Here is a 14,233-nt window from a genome sequence, read left to right on the forward strand (position 1 = left end):
ACATTCAGACGAGAGGGGCACAGTTAAAGAAGGCGGATATCAAGAACGCTGGAAAAAATTGGCAGTTGGGCGTTGAAGAGAACAGGTCACTTGTGCAGTGCTACCCTGTCATATGCCTTGTTATGGAGAATTATGGAGCGTTCTCTGGAGCAGCAATATGCGACCAAATTTTGTGTAAAGCTTGGTAAAACGGGTGAAGAGACTCATGACATGATTTAGGAGGCCTATGGTTGTGCTGCCATGTGTAGATTGAGTGTTTTTGAGTGGCACAAGCTGTTTCAAGAAGTTAGGGTTAAAATCTGAAATGGCAACTGCTCCAGACAAGCAAGACCAACAAAAATGTGTCGGGAGTGATCTGATTATTAAACAGTGATCATAGGATGAGTATCATATTGATTGCTAATGAATTGAGCATTTTGCAAACCAAAGTTTTTGAGATTGTGACAGAAAATTTAGTCCTGAGGAAAGTGCACAAAACTTGTGTTGCAAGCGTTGTCCAAGGAGCATAAGGTCAACCGGAAAGGGAACTAACTGCCAGGATCTTCTTCATTATGTGAGCAAGGAACCCAAATGTTTAGACAATTTTTGAAGCATCATGGCTGGGTAGAGGCGGTTCAACAGGCTGTGATGAGGGAGCTAAACTGCATTCTCGTTTAGGCATTCCTAGAGGCGTATAAAAACTGGAAAACTCGTTGGCAGCAGTGTGTAGATGCAGATGAATTCTACTTTAAAAAATTCTTATCATTTGAGCTTCTAGTGAATTTTTTTTAAAAATGAGTTCTACTACTTTCAGATCACACCCTGTAGTTGATAAAATCTGTAAAGTTATTTTGTACTATAATATGAACATGTTTCAAAGAAAAATAAGAAATAACGGCGTCAATTTACGCAAATTGCAGATTACTGCAGACACTTGTTTTGGTGTAACAAAAAACGCATTTTCAATGCAAAAATGAGCTTATAGATGAAAGGGCATTCAAAAAAAGCTTTTGAAACATGTGTGTGCAGTAATCTGCAATTTGTGCTATTTGACATTGTTATTTCTTATTTTACTTTGTATGCACAAAGTTATTTAACACGTTTCAAAAAATTTAAAATTGTGGTATACTTGCATTGGTTATGGTGTAAATATTGTCTACTTTTCCTAAAATCGTTTTTGGGTAGTTTTTCAACATGTTATGCGGTATGGTTATATTATTGACATTTTACTTTAAATCCTTTTAGTTAAGGCAAGATTTTGAGGAAGAAAAGCAAAGAGTTGTTTCAGCTGCAATGGAAAAAGTAGAACAAGATTTAGGTGAAGAAAAAAGAAAATCAGAAGATCAACTTCGATCTGCTCAACAAATGGAAGTCAGTGAAATAATGGAGCGTCATCGGATGGAAGTGTCTGAAATCAAGAAAAAACAATGGGTAAATTGATTTTATTTTGAATTAAGGCACTTCAGTTAGATTTTTTTTAAATGTTGGTTGCCAGTGTTCTGCTTACGTGGTTACTTTGAAAACAAGCAATGAAAAGCTATGGCAACATCAAATCGAAAACAAAAATCTCCCTCAAATATTTTTATTTTTCCATGATTTAAACATGACAACTGACTGATAATAAGCTTAGTTAGAGTTCCCATGGGTCAGAACATACCTGGTAAACCTGAAATTATCAGATAAATTTTTGTTAGTCAAAATTTACAAGATGAGTTTTTAAAAGACTTTACAATTTGGAATGGGCTGACAAAGAAATCCCTTTGCATTAAGTTTTTTTTTTTTTTTTTTTTCAGAATTAAGGAATGATTATTAGGGATCTGACATTATAAAATGCTTAATAGTTTATTTTTGTAATATTGCAAAGGAAATCATAATTTTTAGATTCATTAAAAGAAAACCTCAATTCAAAAACAGAGCCTAGAATTTTGTGGAAATATTTCTGGAAAGCCGGGGGAATTTAACTTCTAAAAGCGAGTAGGATTTATCTAAAATTAAGACTGTAGAGGACCTGCAATCTATAGCATTTAGGCTTAAAATTTTTTTTAAATACTATAAGTTTGTTTACTTTCTAAACATGCCTTGCAACAAGTTTTTTTTTTTTTTTTAAATTAGAAAAGAATTGGGAGAGTTTTATCCCATTTTTGGAATGTACAAGTTTTTAAAAGAAGGAAAATGAAATTAAAATGTTTCCAAAATGATGACTTGCAGTTTTATATTTGTGCAAAAGAGAGATTTCACTTTTGCAATCACTATTGTTTCACTGTAAGAATCGTTTCTTAACTTTATCTCTGAAAATCCTTTTTTTTTTAAAGGAATTTTGTTGTTTTGATAAAAATTTGGGACACAATTGCATTTTTAGGAAGTTTAAAAGGAGGTAAAAAAAATCAGAATCCTGGCAGCAATCCATGATTGTCAAAACTTTAGTTTCATAAGAAAATTTTTTTTTTTATTTTATTATTATTATTATTTTGTTATTGAACAGTTTGAACTTTTTTAGTCCTTTGTGCATCAGTGCATCAACTGAAATGAAAGAACTTTGATTTTAAGTGTTTCATTCAAGAATCTTACACTGCATTGAACTGTAAAATTTAAATTGTCGCCTTTGGATTCAATGTTCCCACATACTTTCAACCAGTGCAGCTTTCATGGCTGTTCAGAACTGCTTACTTTTATTCTTCTGTGTAAACAGCTTAAACATTGCTGCAAACCTAAAGTAGAAGATTGTAGGGCAAAGAGTGAAATAGTTAAATCACTTTGGAAATTTATTTTGAAATAACAAAAAAGGTGTGGTAGTTAATGTGTACCTCTCCAAAAAAAAAAGTAAAAATCTTCCCCCTTTGCTGTGCAAAATAAAAAATAAAATATTTTTCTATTTGGGAATCATTAAAATATTTTTGATCAAACTGTTCAGTGAGCAAGGAATAAATAGGTAATGAAGGAATAAACCAATAAAGTAATTAATGTATGAGAAAAAATAAATAAGGAAATAAAATAGAAAATGAATAAGAAAGTAAGTGAATGAATCAATAAATAAGTGAATTATTAAATGAAGGAATGCAATTAAACTAATTAATAAATAAAAATGTTAGTTATTTAACAAATGATTAAATAAGTAAACAAAAAGAACTATTTCACTTAACTCCGCATGCACTTGAGGTATTGCACAAAAAATGTACTCTAAAAATTAGCTTAATATTACATAAATTAATACTGCACTGAATATTAGTAGGTCTCAACTAACATTCAAAATGTTAATTACAAGAACTTATATTCATTTTATAATGACAAAAATGCTTAATCCAAAATATTACAATATGAGTATCAATTTTTGAAAATGTCAATTTTTGTATTGTTATAGGCTTTGATCTTCAAATGTGTGTCTTTTTCATGACTATAATAGACTATTTGCAGGGGTCTGGCCAGAGGATATTTGAGTCCGTTAACGGACCCTTCACAAAAATCCGATCAACCAAAACGGACCTTTCACAAAATCCCCGGTCAAACAAAACGGACCTTTCACAAAATCCCGATCAAACAAAACGGACCCTTCACAAAATTCTGATAAACAAGATCGGATCTTTCACAAATTGTTTATTGAAAAAGCAAATCAGAAAGCAAAATAACGCATATTTCTGTGTATAAACCGATAATTTTTGGAACCTTTTTTTAAGTCAAATTAGAAGGATCAAAATCGGCTAATTTTGAAAAAAAAAAAAATCGGCTGGCTCTCTTGCGATGCTCCCTGCAAGCGATAAATAATTGCTACTGCCAAATAAATATAATGGTTGTTTGTTTTATCACAGCTAATTAGCAGCGGTGTTGTAAACTTTTCTGAAAAGGAATTGGTAAGCACTTTTCTCCCCACTCATGATTTAATAAACAATAATAATATATATCTGCGAAATGAACTTAGAACTGCAAAGGGATAGTAAGGGTGGGGGAAAATATGATCGCTTCAGATAGGGTTACCAACTTCAAAATTATCACCACTTAGCGTCTGGCGTTGAACCTTTATAATGACTTGACTCGAAAATATTCTCATCATTTTACCAGCTTGTCAATATTTGCGTTTTTACGGGTGCGATGCGATGTTTAATTGTTATTTTGGGAGAAAATTATATGGGTTTTGATTTTTGGATGCTAACAAGGATGATTAACTTTAAACAAACCCTTTTAATTAACGTTTTTTTTTTCTTTAGATGTCTACATTTTGAAAAATGCAATCTTTTAACATCCGATATGAGAATCATACTTTGTTCTTTTTTCAAGCTAACTTCGCTTTATTAGGATGCAAATAAATGAAAAGTCTCTTTATTTCTGTTAGGACTCTCATTTCAAGTTTTTAAAGCAAAATTCCATTTTCTGTTATGAGTCAAAAATTAAAATGCTAAGTAGATGGTTTATTTTATTTTATTTATTTATTTATTTGCATCAACTGTGTCCACAGATATTAATGAACTGTTTATCATAGGTCTCTAAAATGCAATTTTAAAATAATTTTATCAAAAATATTTTTTTACAAGTCGTTTTTATACTTTTGATGCCTTCACTTTGAGAATTGCGATTTCTTTGCATCCGCTATGGGAATCCGATTTTTCGAACTTTTGATGATTATTACGCTTTGTTAAGAGGTAAACAATTAAAATATCCTTTTATTTGTGTTAAAATCACGGAATTTATAAGTTTTAAACGAAATTCTGTGCTTTTTTAAGAGTGTCTTGGGTCAAAAAATTAAATGCTGAACCCCCTATTCTGAACTTTATGTTATTTACTTATTTTTTTGTTACAATTATTTTAAATGCCGTACAGAAATATTTCTGGTATAATTTGACATAATGTAGAAGGGTAGATAAATATTGATACTTGAGAGGGCGATGCTCCCCCCCCCCCCGGGCCAAATATCGGAAAAACACTCCAGAATGATTTTCTCGACATAGAAGAGGAAAACACTTAACTTTAAGTTGAATTGATGCAGTTCGTGCCATCTCTAAATTCTAAAATTTCGTTTTAACAATTTTTTTTTTTTTTTTTTTTTTGCGAAGTTATTTGATTTTTCACAAAATTAATTCATTTTTCACAAAATTATTTGATTTTTCACAAAAAACGGACCCTGTGAAAAATCCTGGACAGACCCCTGATTTGTGTTTATACATGGTTAAAATATTGGAAGATAGGTGGTGCTAAAACCAGTAAATATTTCACCATTTCACTTAGTCCCATATTCCTATACTTGATATCTATGCCAGTGGTGCTCAACCTGTTTTTACTCAAGGGACACACCTCATATTAAAGTGGTTGTGGCAGGCCACCATATATAGTATAGATTCAATTTGACAATTTCCTCAATTTAATGATACATTTCACTGATCTGGCTTTGACTGCATTGAATGTCTATGCTTGTCAATTTGAGGATAAACTCTCTTGTATTAAGTAATCATAAAAATATTTTGTTAGTAAAATTTACCATTTATTTATAACTAGTGGCACTCGCACGGCTTTGCCCATTGTAGAAAATTAAAAGGTCTTTTGGCTTGCCCATGTTATGGTTCCACCTTATGATAACTTGGTAATTTACTCGTCCATCTTATGATAATTTTGCTCGGGAAAATGTTCTTAAAATTGGAATAGAAAAGGAACAAAATCGAATTTTCGAAAAATCGCTTTGAGGTTCATACTCCATGCTACAAACTAATTTTGTGCCAAATTGCATAAAAATTGGCAGAACGGTCTAGGCGCTATGTGCGTAACAGAAATCCAGATATGCAGACAGAGAGACTTTCAGCTTTATTATTAGTAAAGATTTGTTCACTATAAGTAAATAATGCTCTTTTTGAACAAAACAATAAAATATGGCAACAAAAATATTATGGTTTTTAATGTTTTTTGGGAAATTTTTAATACCGGTATCCCGGTATCACTTAAAAAAAAAAAAAAAACACCGAATACCGGTATTGCATTTTTGGTCCGATATTGCAATCCCTAGTTAAGTTGAAAAAATCAACGAGCCACTCTGGTCATCTTTGCGGGCGGGCTGTAGGTTAAGCACCACTGCTCTAGGCTTTGATGAATCTTACATTATGAGAGTAATCAGTAATGATGTATAATCATGAGAGTATCCAGACAACTTTCAAGGAGAGATTCTCACTCGGAATTTCACTCTGTGCTTTTGATGCTATGAAATCAATTTCTATGATATTATCTTCCTAATGAAGTTTTTTCCCCCCATACAGTGTTACAATTGTGAAGCAGAAGCCATTTATCACTGTTGCTGGAATACCTCTTATTGCAGTGTTGATTGTCAACAAGTCCATTGGCACAAAGAGCACAAACGCACTTGTCGAAGAAAACGATAATACCTTCCATTTCTCCCCATGCATTGGCTCTTGTGGTTCAAGGGAAACAAGTTTTGCCAAAGCCCATTTCCATCATAACTCAAAGAGTAACTATCATTTTATATCATTTGTTGAGTCCTGATATCATCTGTGCAAGACTGTCCCACTATTTAAATGAAATTGTTTCCTATGTACATGTGACTGTAAAACCCTATTTTGCAATTTCATTTCGAGTGTTTTCAGGGTCAAAACTCATCAGAATATCAGCATCATACATATGTATCATGAGGATTTTTTATATTTATAATTTTTTGTCCATCATGGAAATCTTTTCAATTAATGTAACATTCCATGACAAAAAATTCTCCTGACATCTGCATTCATTTTTATACATTCATTTCATAATTATTTTAAGTTTTTATTATTTTCTGCAACTTATTTTTAAATATAAGTTTCACAAATCATGTTAATGTGTATCAGCTTTTTGTTTTTACATTTCATTGATTTTAGAGAAATCATACAAGACTCCAGTAGGAAATAAGAAGAATAAGATTTTAAAATGGTATTTGAACTAAGGTCTCTTAAACTTTTCTTTTAAGAATGTCAGTCACCATTAAGATCCAATATATTGAAAAGAAATAGAGCACACTGCATAGTTTTTGAAATTTCAAAGTTGATCATGCATGTCTTTTTCTTCCTTTTTAAATATCAATAAGTATTACAGAAGTGATCTTTCTTCTTCTAATATATGCTTAATAAAAAATAAAAACAAACCCTTTAAAAAAAACTTTTCAATTATTTCATAAGACATTAAACCCTATCTTTATTCGTAATGTTTTAAATATCTATTGATTGTTGTTGGAGTTGCTCTATAAGTGATTTTTTCAGAAATTAATTACGAACCAAATACTGTATACATATTTAAAAAAGGAGAAAAAAACCAAAGATCTTGTGTTTATTTTATCCAATTTGAATAGAAATGCTGCAAACAAACTAGCAATAAACCAATAATAATCTTTTCCCTTTCCAAAGTGATACATAGCAATAGCATCAGAATCACAACTTTATTGAAATTAGTAAATTATCAGATGTTTCTTTTGTTTGTTTATGCAACACTTTCAGATACTTAATTGATCAAATATGCAGTATTTGCAGATAATCAAAATAGTAAATTTTTCTGTTTTGGTTTGTTATTGCAATGCTTCTATTTTTTATAATTACAAGCGGTTCACACCACATCCAGACATATTCTTTAATTTTTGTTTGTAGTCACCGATCTTCTTGATAAAATCAAAACTTCTGAAAAATTTAATTTATTCAGTATGTTTGTACACAAGAAAGATTACAACTACCAAATTTTTATAATTACAAGATGTAAGCATTGCGGTGACTAACACTTTGCATCATTTTGTACATATATATATTATTTTATATCTAGTCTTTTATATTGCCGTGTAAATGTTTCTTTAAACCTATGTAGAGAAAAAATTCTTTGTTCACAGAATTACCTGAATGTTGCTCAGGCAATTCCATATTAATAAAAAACCTTGCATTTAATTAGTTACTCAAAGTCTGAGGATCCTCGTTAAATTCTGTAAGCTTTTATGAGTTTTAGGGTAAGGTCACCAGTAACAGACAGTCATAAGTTTGAATTTAAATAAAGCCTTTTAGGCAGGCAAAACTGATGTTGCTGTAGTCCATGAATATGGTGAAGCCAGCTAGTGTTATCAGAGTGAATTTCATGAACCAGTTGGTATTTACAAGGCAGTAGTGGAAGGTTATGAACAGCTACCATGAGGTTAGCTGGTATTTCATGTTCATTTGAATTTAATAAAGCTTTAGTTCTAAAAGTAAAAAACTTTTGCTAATCTTGAAGAGAAAATCGCAATTTTGTCTCTTAATCCCCCTGTGTTATTCATCATTTTATTAGCCTGTGTGTTTTCCTGGTTATCACCAGATTCTTTGTGTCTGTTACTGAGGAGTCGGAACTTTTTTTTAAATTGAGCATATAAAAGTAGAATTAATCAATTCAGAAGATCCAGAAGCAGCCAAACATTAGATGGGATGTCTTAAGCATGTTTGTGACTGGTTCCCTTATCCTATCTGGTGTTGTTAACAATGTTAACAACTAATCAATAAAATCTTACATACTTTGGTTAAGTATCTTTTTGCGTTAGTTTGGATATATTTCAAAATGTTCCGTTTATATTATTATCATTAATTCTATTGTATTTGAAAGCATTTTAGGCGAAGAAAAAATAAACATATAGTATAGTCTATTGCATTTAGTGTATATGCATGTGTGTATCTATAGGTTGTCTTTTGAAATTGATGGTAAAGGTGTAGTTATTTGTATTATAAAAAATACACAAAAAAAAACCTGGAGAAGAATTTGACCAATCCCAGGTTGATTATAAACTGAAAACTCTGTTGCAAAAAAGAATATATTCAAAAACATATGTACATTTATATCAAAATATAAAGCATTTAAGATTAAAATTTGTTAGTTGATATTTATGTATGTGAAAACCTTAATAATGTGAAATTTGACTCATGCTTTCATAATCTCCAACACATCATGATGCATTTTACATTGCAGGGGGATGACAATCATAGTGAATTTTTCTGAATATAAATTTATTTATATCCATTTGACTAGTAAAGTATTAAATCATTATCATTTTGTGTGCTTAGATTACAGTAAAAATAGGATTTTTTTTAAAAACTGTTATACAATATTCTTTTATTTATTTTATAATTATTTCCTCAAAGGCACAGCCTTCATTGTTATAATTTTTGAAATTAAAAGTTTTAAATAGTTTTCTTCTAATAAAAAAGTCAGATAACGAAGATTTACCAATTTATTTAGTAGAAATTCATGATAATTTGTTATAAACATAGTGCATTTGATATACATATGATGTTTATGTTTTTTTTTCAACTTTTGAGTGTCTTAAAGAAACTTTTTTACTCTCTTACATCATGAAGCTGTTTTAGTTTAAAATTCCTTTAAAAGTGTACTTTTCCATCACCTTTCTTATCAGTAAATGTTAAATTCATTGTTGCAATTGTGACATTTGTGCATATATCGCCTCACAGCAACAGTAAGATATCTCAGTGTTGTTTCTGGGATCAGATGTCTTACTGTTGCTCTAAGACAATATATTAGCTCTTTATTTCAAGAATTTTAAATTTTGGCTTTTAATTTTTATATACTTGAACTCTTTATATAGAAGAGCATAATAGTGATTTTTATTCAACCATCTAAGAGCATTTTTTCTTAAAAAATAATAGTTTGTGCATGTTCAAGATGTGACTTAGGAAATCATACCCACAACATGTAAATTAGTACAGTGAAACCTCCCTTAACGTACACTCCCGAATAGTGGAGATTTCTGTATCCCAGTGTATGTTCAAATGTCACTTCAGCAACAATGGATTAAGCACAAAGACTCTTGGAAATTCCAAAGATACCAGCAATTTTTTTAAGCATTTTTTTAAAGTGATGAAAATATAGTCATCTTTTTAAATGGATAAAATAGCAGCAGGCTTTGTTTTCCTGAAAATAACAAATTTATTTTTTGTGTTATCAAAATCTGAGTGTAGAAAAATGTATACAGCTGCTTGTAAAAATGATTTATTTTAAAATATTTGCCTTGTTTCTAGTTTAAATTACTTTCTTTTTATGGCAGATAAAATACACAAGTGTCAACTTCTAAAATGCATTGATTTTGACAGTTTTTACACAATTCATATTTTTATTTTGGTATTCAAATCTGAGGGTGATATATTTATTTATAAAAAAAAAAGGGTGTAAAAGCTGTTTAGCGAAATTTTAATTTATATTTTGATTTTCTCTAAAAGTGCCTTCTAAATTGAACAAATATTTTATTTATTTTAAATTTCACATTGCATAAAAAAGTTGAATTTCAATTACAAATAATGAAAATTCGACAAATAGTTTACAATTTTATTATAAATTGTTTAATAATTGCTTTAAAATTTTAGAGTTGAATGTATAAACTTGTAAGTGCCTTTCATTTCACTTTTTGAAAAAAAAAAAAAAAAATCTGGATTAATTATTTAATTTAGTGGAATTAAAAAATTAATTTCAACAGAACCAGCTCATTGCAAATATATGTGATTAACATCATGTAAAAGTTATGTTATTCATTATTTGACAGCTTACTTGTTGATGTTAATTTTACTGCAGCTTTATATAAGTTGTCCGGCCTATATGAATTGCTACCAAGAAGTGTTTACTAGTAGCTTTCAGTTTGTTTTCTTTTGTACATATATGAAAAACATTTGTAAACTGAAGTCATTTCTAAGAAGAAAAACTATTTTTGTTATGTTGCAATTTTTAAGAAAAGTTATACGTTTTGAAGCGCGGCTTTCATTTTAAGCTTAGTTCTGGAGATTATTGCATTCAAATGAGTATTAGATGCTTTTGTTTTTTGTCTTTGGAAAAACTTATTGTGTCCAATTTGTTTGAGTATTTTTAGTATGAAGTGATACAATAAATTGTTAGTATTCGATATATATATATTGAATTTTCATGTATTTATACCAAATTTAAATGTCTGACCTGGTGATTGGTAATAAAGTTTTAAAACTAGTATAAGTGAATTAGTCTTTTTGCTACATATTGTTATAGCAAACTTTTTTAAGGATAGAAATTAATTCTAAGACAACCAATTCTTGATTAAATTATTTCGTTTTGAATAAAGGTTTACGAGGTTCATTGATTATATGGCTGAAATCTCACTATCTGATATTAAACAGTGCTTTGTGGATCTAAGTGGTTAGAGACGCCCCATCTTAAAAATACTTAATTTTACTGATGGTGGTTTGAGACTTGACTACTGATTAAATACAAAGGAATGACAGTATGATATTTTTATTGGGTGTCTGCAGAGAACATTTGCATTGATGACTGATCTATCGCATAACACAGAAAATGCTTGAAGTTATTATTAGTAAAAATTTCAGTAAATCATCTACATCCAAAGAAAGAATTGCAGTATTTTTCTGATGTTCAAATTACTTGCAAACTTAGATGCATAATAATATTTCCATTTCATTTTGACCTAACCTATAAAAAGGGAAAAAATGAATAATCAAAAACCTTTCTTCTTGACTTCAATAAAAATTTACTTTTAAAGGATTAATTTAAAAAATATTTCCATATATATCAAAACTATCAGAATTAACCAATAATTAATCTATTTACTATTTTCAATGGTAGTTTTTTTTAAAAAGAGATTTTACCAGTAATTGACCAGTGTCCGGCTCACAGTTTTTAATGCAGTAAAAAAATTTTAAAAAATTTAAATTCGGCCATATCTATGTATGTATGTCCGTCTAAAGTAGAAGTTAAAATCAGCATCCATCAGTTAGGTGGCAATGGCACCTAATATTTTTTCTTAATTGCCAAAATGTTTGGTTTGGTTGCAATTTCCAATTTACAGTGATTAGATCCACATAACAAATGGTTAACAACAGGGGATAAAAATATTATTTTACACCGCAACAGTCAACACATCAAGCAAAACAATACATTTTTTAATAGCAAATCTACCACAAAGTACCCAATACAGGAGCACCCCCCCCCCAAAAAAAAAAACTTAAAACACTCCTCTTAAAGTTTTAATGGCGTATGACCCCACCTCCTACATGGGCACCCCTAATTAAATGCATACTTTTATAGGCAAATAATTACATTGGGACGCATCAATGAGTTAATAGCAAAAAGAAAGGATAAATAAATTTCTTAATAATTCAAAAAATAAAATGGGTCGATTAAAGGCAGGGATCGTCGATATATGTATCATGATGTTTTGATATTTTCGATTATTTATTTTTTCAACATTTGTGATATAAAAGTTAAATCACATTAAAATCATATTAATTTTGTTTTATGATTATAAATAATCAAAAGTAATATTTTCATATAACATATTAATGTATCATTAATATAATGTAAATATAATCAACTTCCTTCTCTATTTTCTATTCATAAAATTGTTTGTAATGCAACAATTTTAATTGGTAAAAAAAGAAAGATGAAGTTAAAAAGCTTGAACATCCTCCCCCCCCCCCGGATGAATATCATAATTAATATTCCAAAAAACTGAAATCTAAAATTTTAATATTTTGAAGCAATAATTCCTTTAACTGCTAACTTAAAATTAAGCAAATTAAACATTCATATCAAAATAATCACAATTAAATCAATATTTCAAAGCAATCAACTACGAGGGATGTTTTTAAAGTAAGTACCGATTTGAAATGGAAAAAGAACAAGTACAGATAGAGCAAAGAAATTTATTGCACAAAAATCTACCACCCTTATGCTTTTTTTCGACATTGCTCCCGTGATTTTCTAAGCATTTGTCATAACGTGGTACAAGTTTTTGTTTACCTTTTCGTAGAAAGTTGCCGCCTGTGTAGTTAACTGTGAGGATTCTTACGTGACTTGAGTTGGAACATTTTTGAACATTCTCCGGACTGACTCGACCTTGCTTGCAGCAACTTTAATTTGTTTAGGCATGTAAAGTCTTTCCTTGGTGGTCGATGGCACAACATCAATGATGAGCTCAGAGAACATGCTACCCCAGAGTTGACTACACAGGCGGCAACTTGCTACGAATAGGTGCACAAAAACCTGTACCACGCTATGACAAATGCTTGGAAAATCACGGGAGCAATGTTGAAAAATAGCGTAAGGCAGGTAGATTTTTGTGCAATAAATTTCTTTGCTCTATCTTTACTTGTTCTTTTTTTATTTCAAAACGGTACTTACTTTAAAAACATCCCTCGTAGATTAGCCTATAAAATTAATAATCATAATAAATTCATATACAATAAAAGTTTTTTTTTTTTTTTTCAAGTTTCAATATTATCAATAGGTAATTTGCACAATTTTGTAATTGGACATTTCAATTCACCATTTAATGTCTTTACTGAAACAACACGAACTTTCGCATCTGCTCCTGGAAAAAGTTTAATGATGCTACCTAATTTCCAAGTCAATGGTGGTTGATTATCCTCTTTTATCAACACTAAGTCATGAATATGAAGATTCTCACAAGGATTTCTCCACTTCCCCCCGTTGCTGTAACTGACATAAATACTCACTTGACCAACGTTTCCAAAATCCCTGTAATATTTGCTGCGTTAACAACCACCTTTGCAGAGGGGTTACTCTTTTCGAAGTCAAGCCCTGTTCTGGTACTGCTGTCAAAGGTGCCCCAATAAGAAAATGTTCCCGGTGTGAGGGCGCCCAACTCATTAGGATCATTAGAAATTGGGGTAATCGGTCTTGAATTTAAACACCCTTCAACCTGAGTGATCAGCGTGAGGAATTCCTCATAGGCGAGGATTTGACAACCAATCATCCGGCGTAAGTGATATTTCATGGACCTAACGGCAGCTTCCCAAAGTCCTCCATGATGTGGTGCTGATGAGGGGTTGAAATTCCACTTTATATTTTCCGCCAAAATCCAATTACGGAATTCAGGACTTAAATTTAGAATAGAAATTTCTTTCTTCAAAATTCTATCAGCGCTAACAAAATTGGTACCGCAGTTCGTACTTATTTCTTCGGGTCTTCCCCTTCTTGCTGTAAATCTTTTCAAAAGCTGCAATAATTGATTCGCTGGACAGATCTCCAACTAATTCCAAGTGTACAGCTTTAGTAACGAAGCAAATAAAAATGCAAACATAACATTTAGTTGGTCTAACTCCTCTTCTTTTCTTTATTTTCACAAGGAATGGCCCAGTGAAATCAGCTCCAGTTCTAGAAAAAATTCTACTTTGAATAACTCTGTTGGTAGGTAGATCACCCATTAGTTGTGATTGCGTCTTTGCCCTGAATGGACAACATTTCACACATTTCCAGACGCATTTTTTAATTTCAA

The 14,233-nt window shown here is 30.6% G+C and overlaps 1 protein-coding gene across 1 annotated transcript in view; it reads left to right on the plus strand.

Moving 5' to 3' along the window:
* The window catches only part of LOC129222211 (zinc finger MYND domain-containing protein 11-like), a 68,849-nt gene extending 61,744 nt beyond the window's left edge, over positions 1 to 7,105 (plus strand). The window contains exons 11-12 of the mRNA XM_054856686.1: positions 1,225 to 1,410; positions 6,210 to 7,105. Coding sequence (XP_054712661.1) covers positions 1,225 to 1,410; positions 6,210 to 6,332 — 309 coding nt within the window. The 3' untranslated portion in view covers positions 6,333 to 7,105. The remainder of the gene's footprint in view (positions 1 to 1,224; positions 1,411 to 6,209) is intronic.
* The last annotated feature ends 7,128 nt before the right edge of the window (positions 7,106 to 14,233 follow it).

Source organism: Uloborus diversus, chromosome 5 (assembly GCF_026930045.1).
Source record: "Uloborus diversus isolate 005 chromosome 5, Udiv.v.3.1, whole genome shotgun sequence".
Lineage (NCBI taxonomy): Eukaryota > Metazoa > Arthropoda > Arachnida > Araneae > Uloboridae > Uloborus > Uloborus diversus.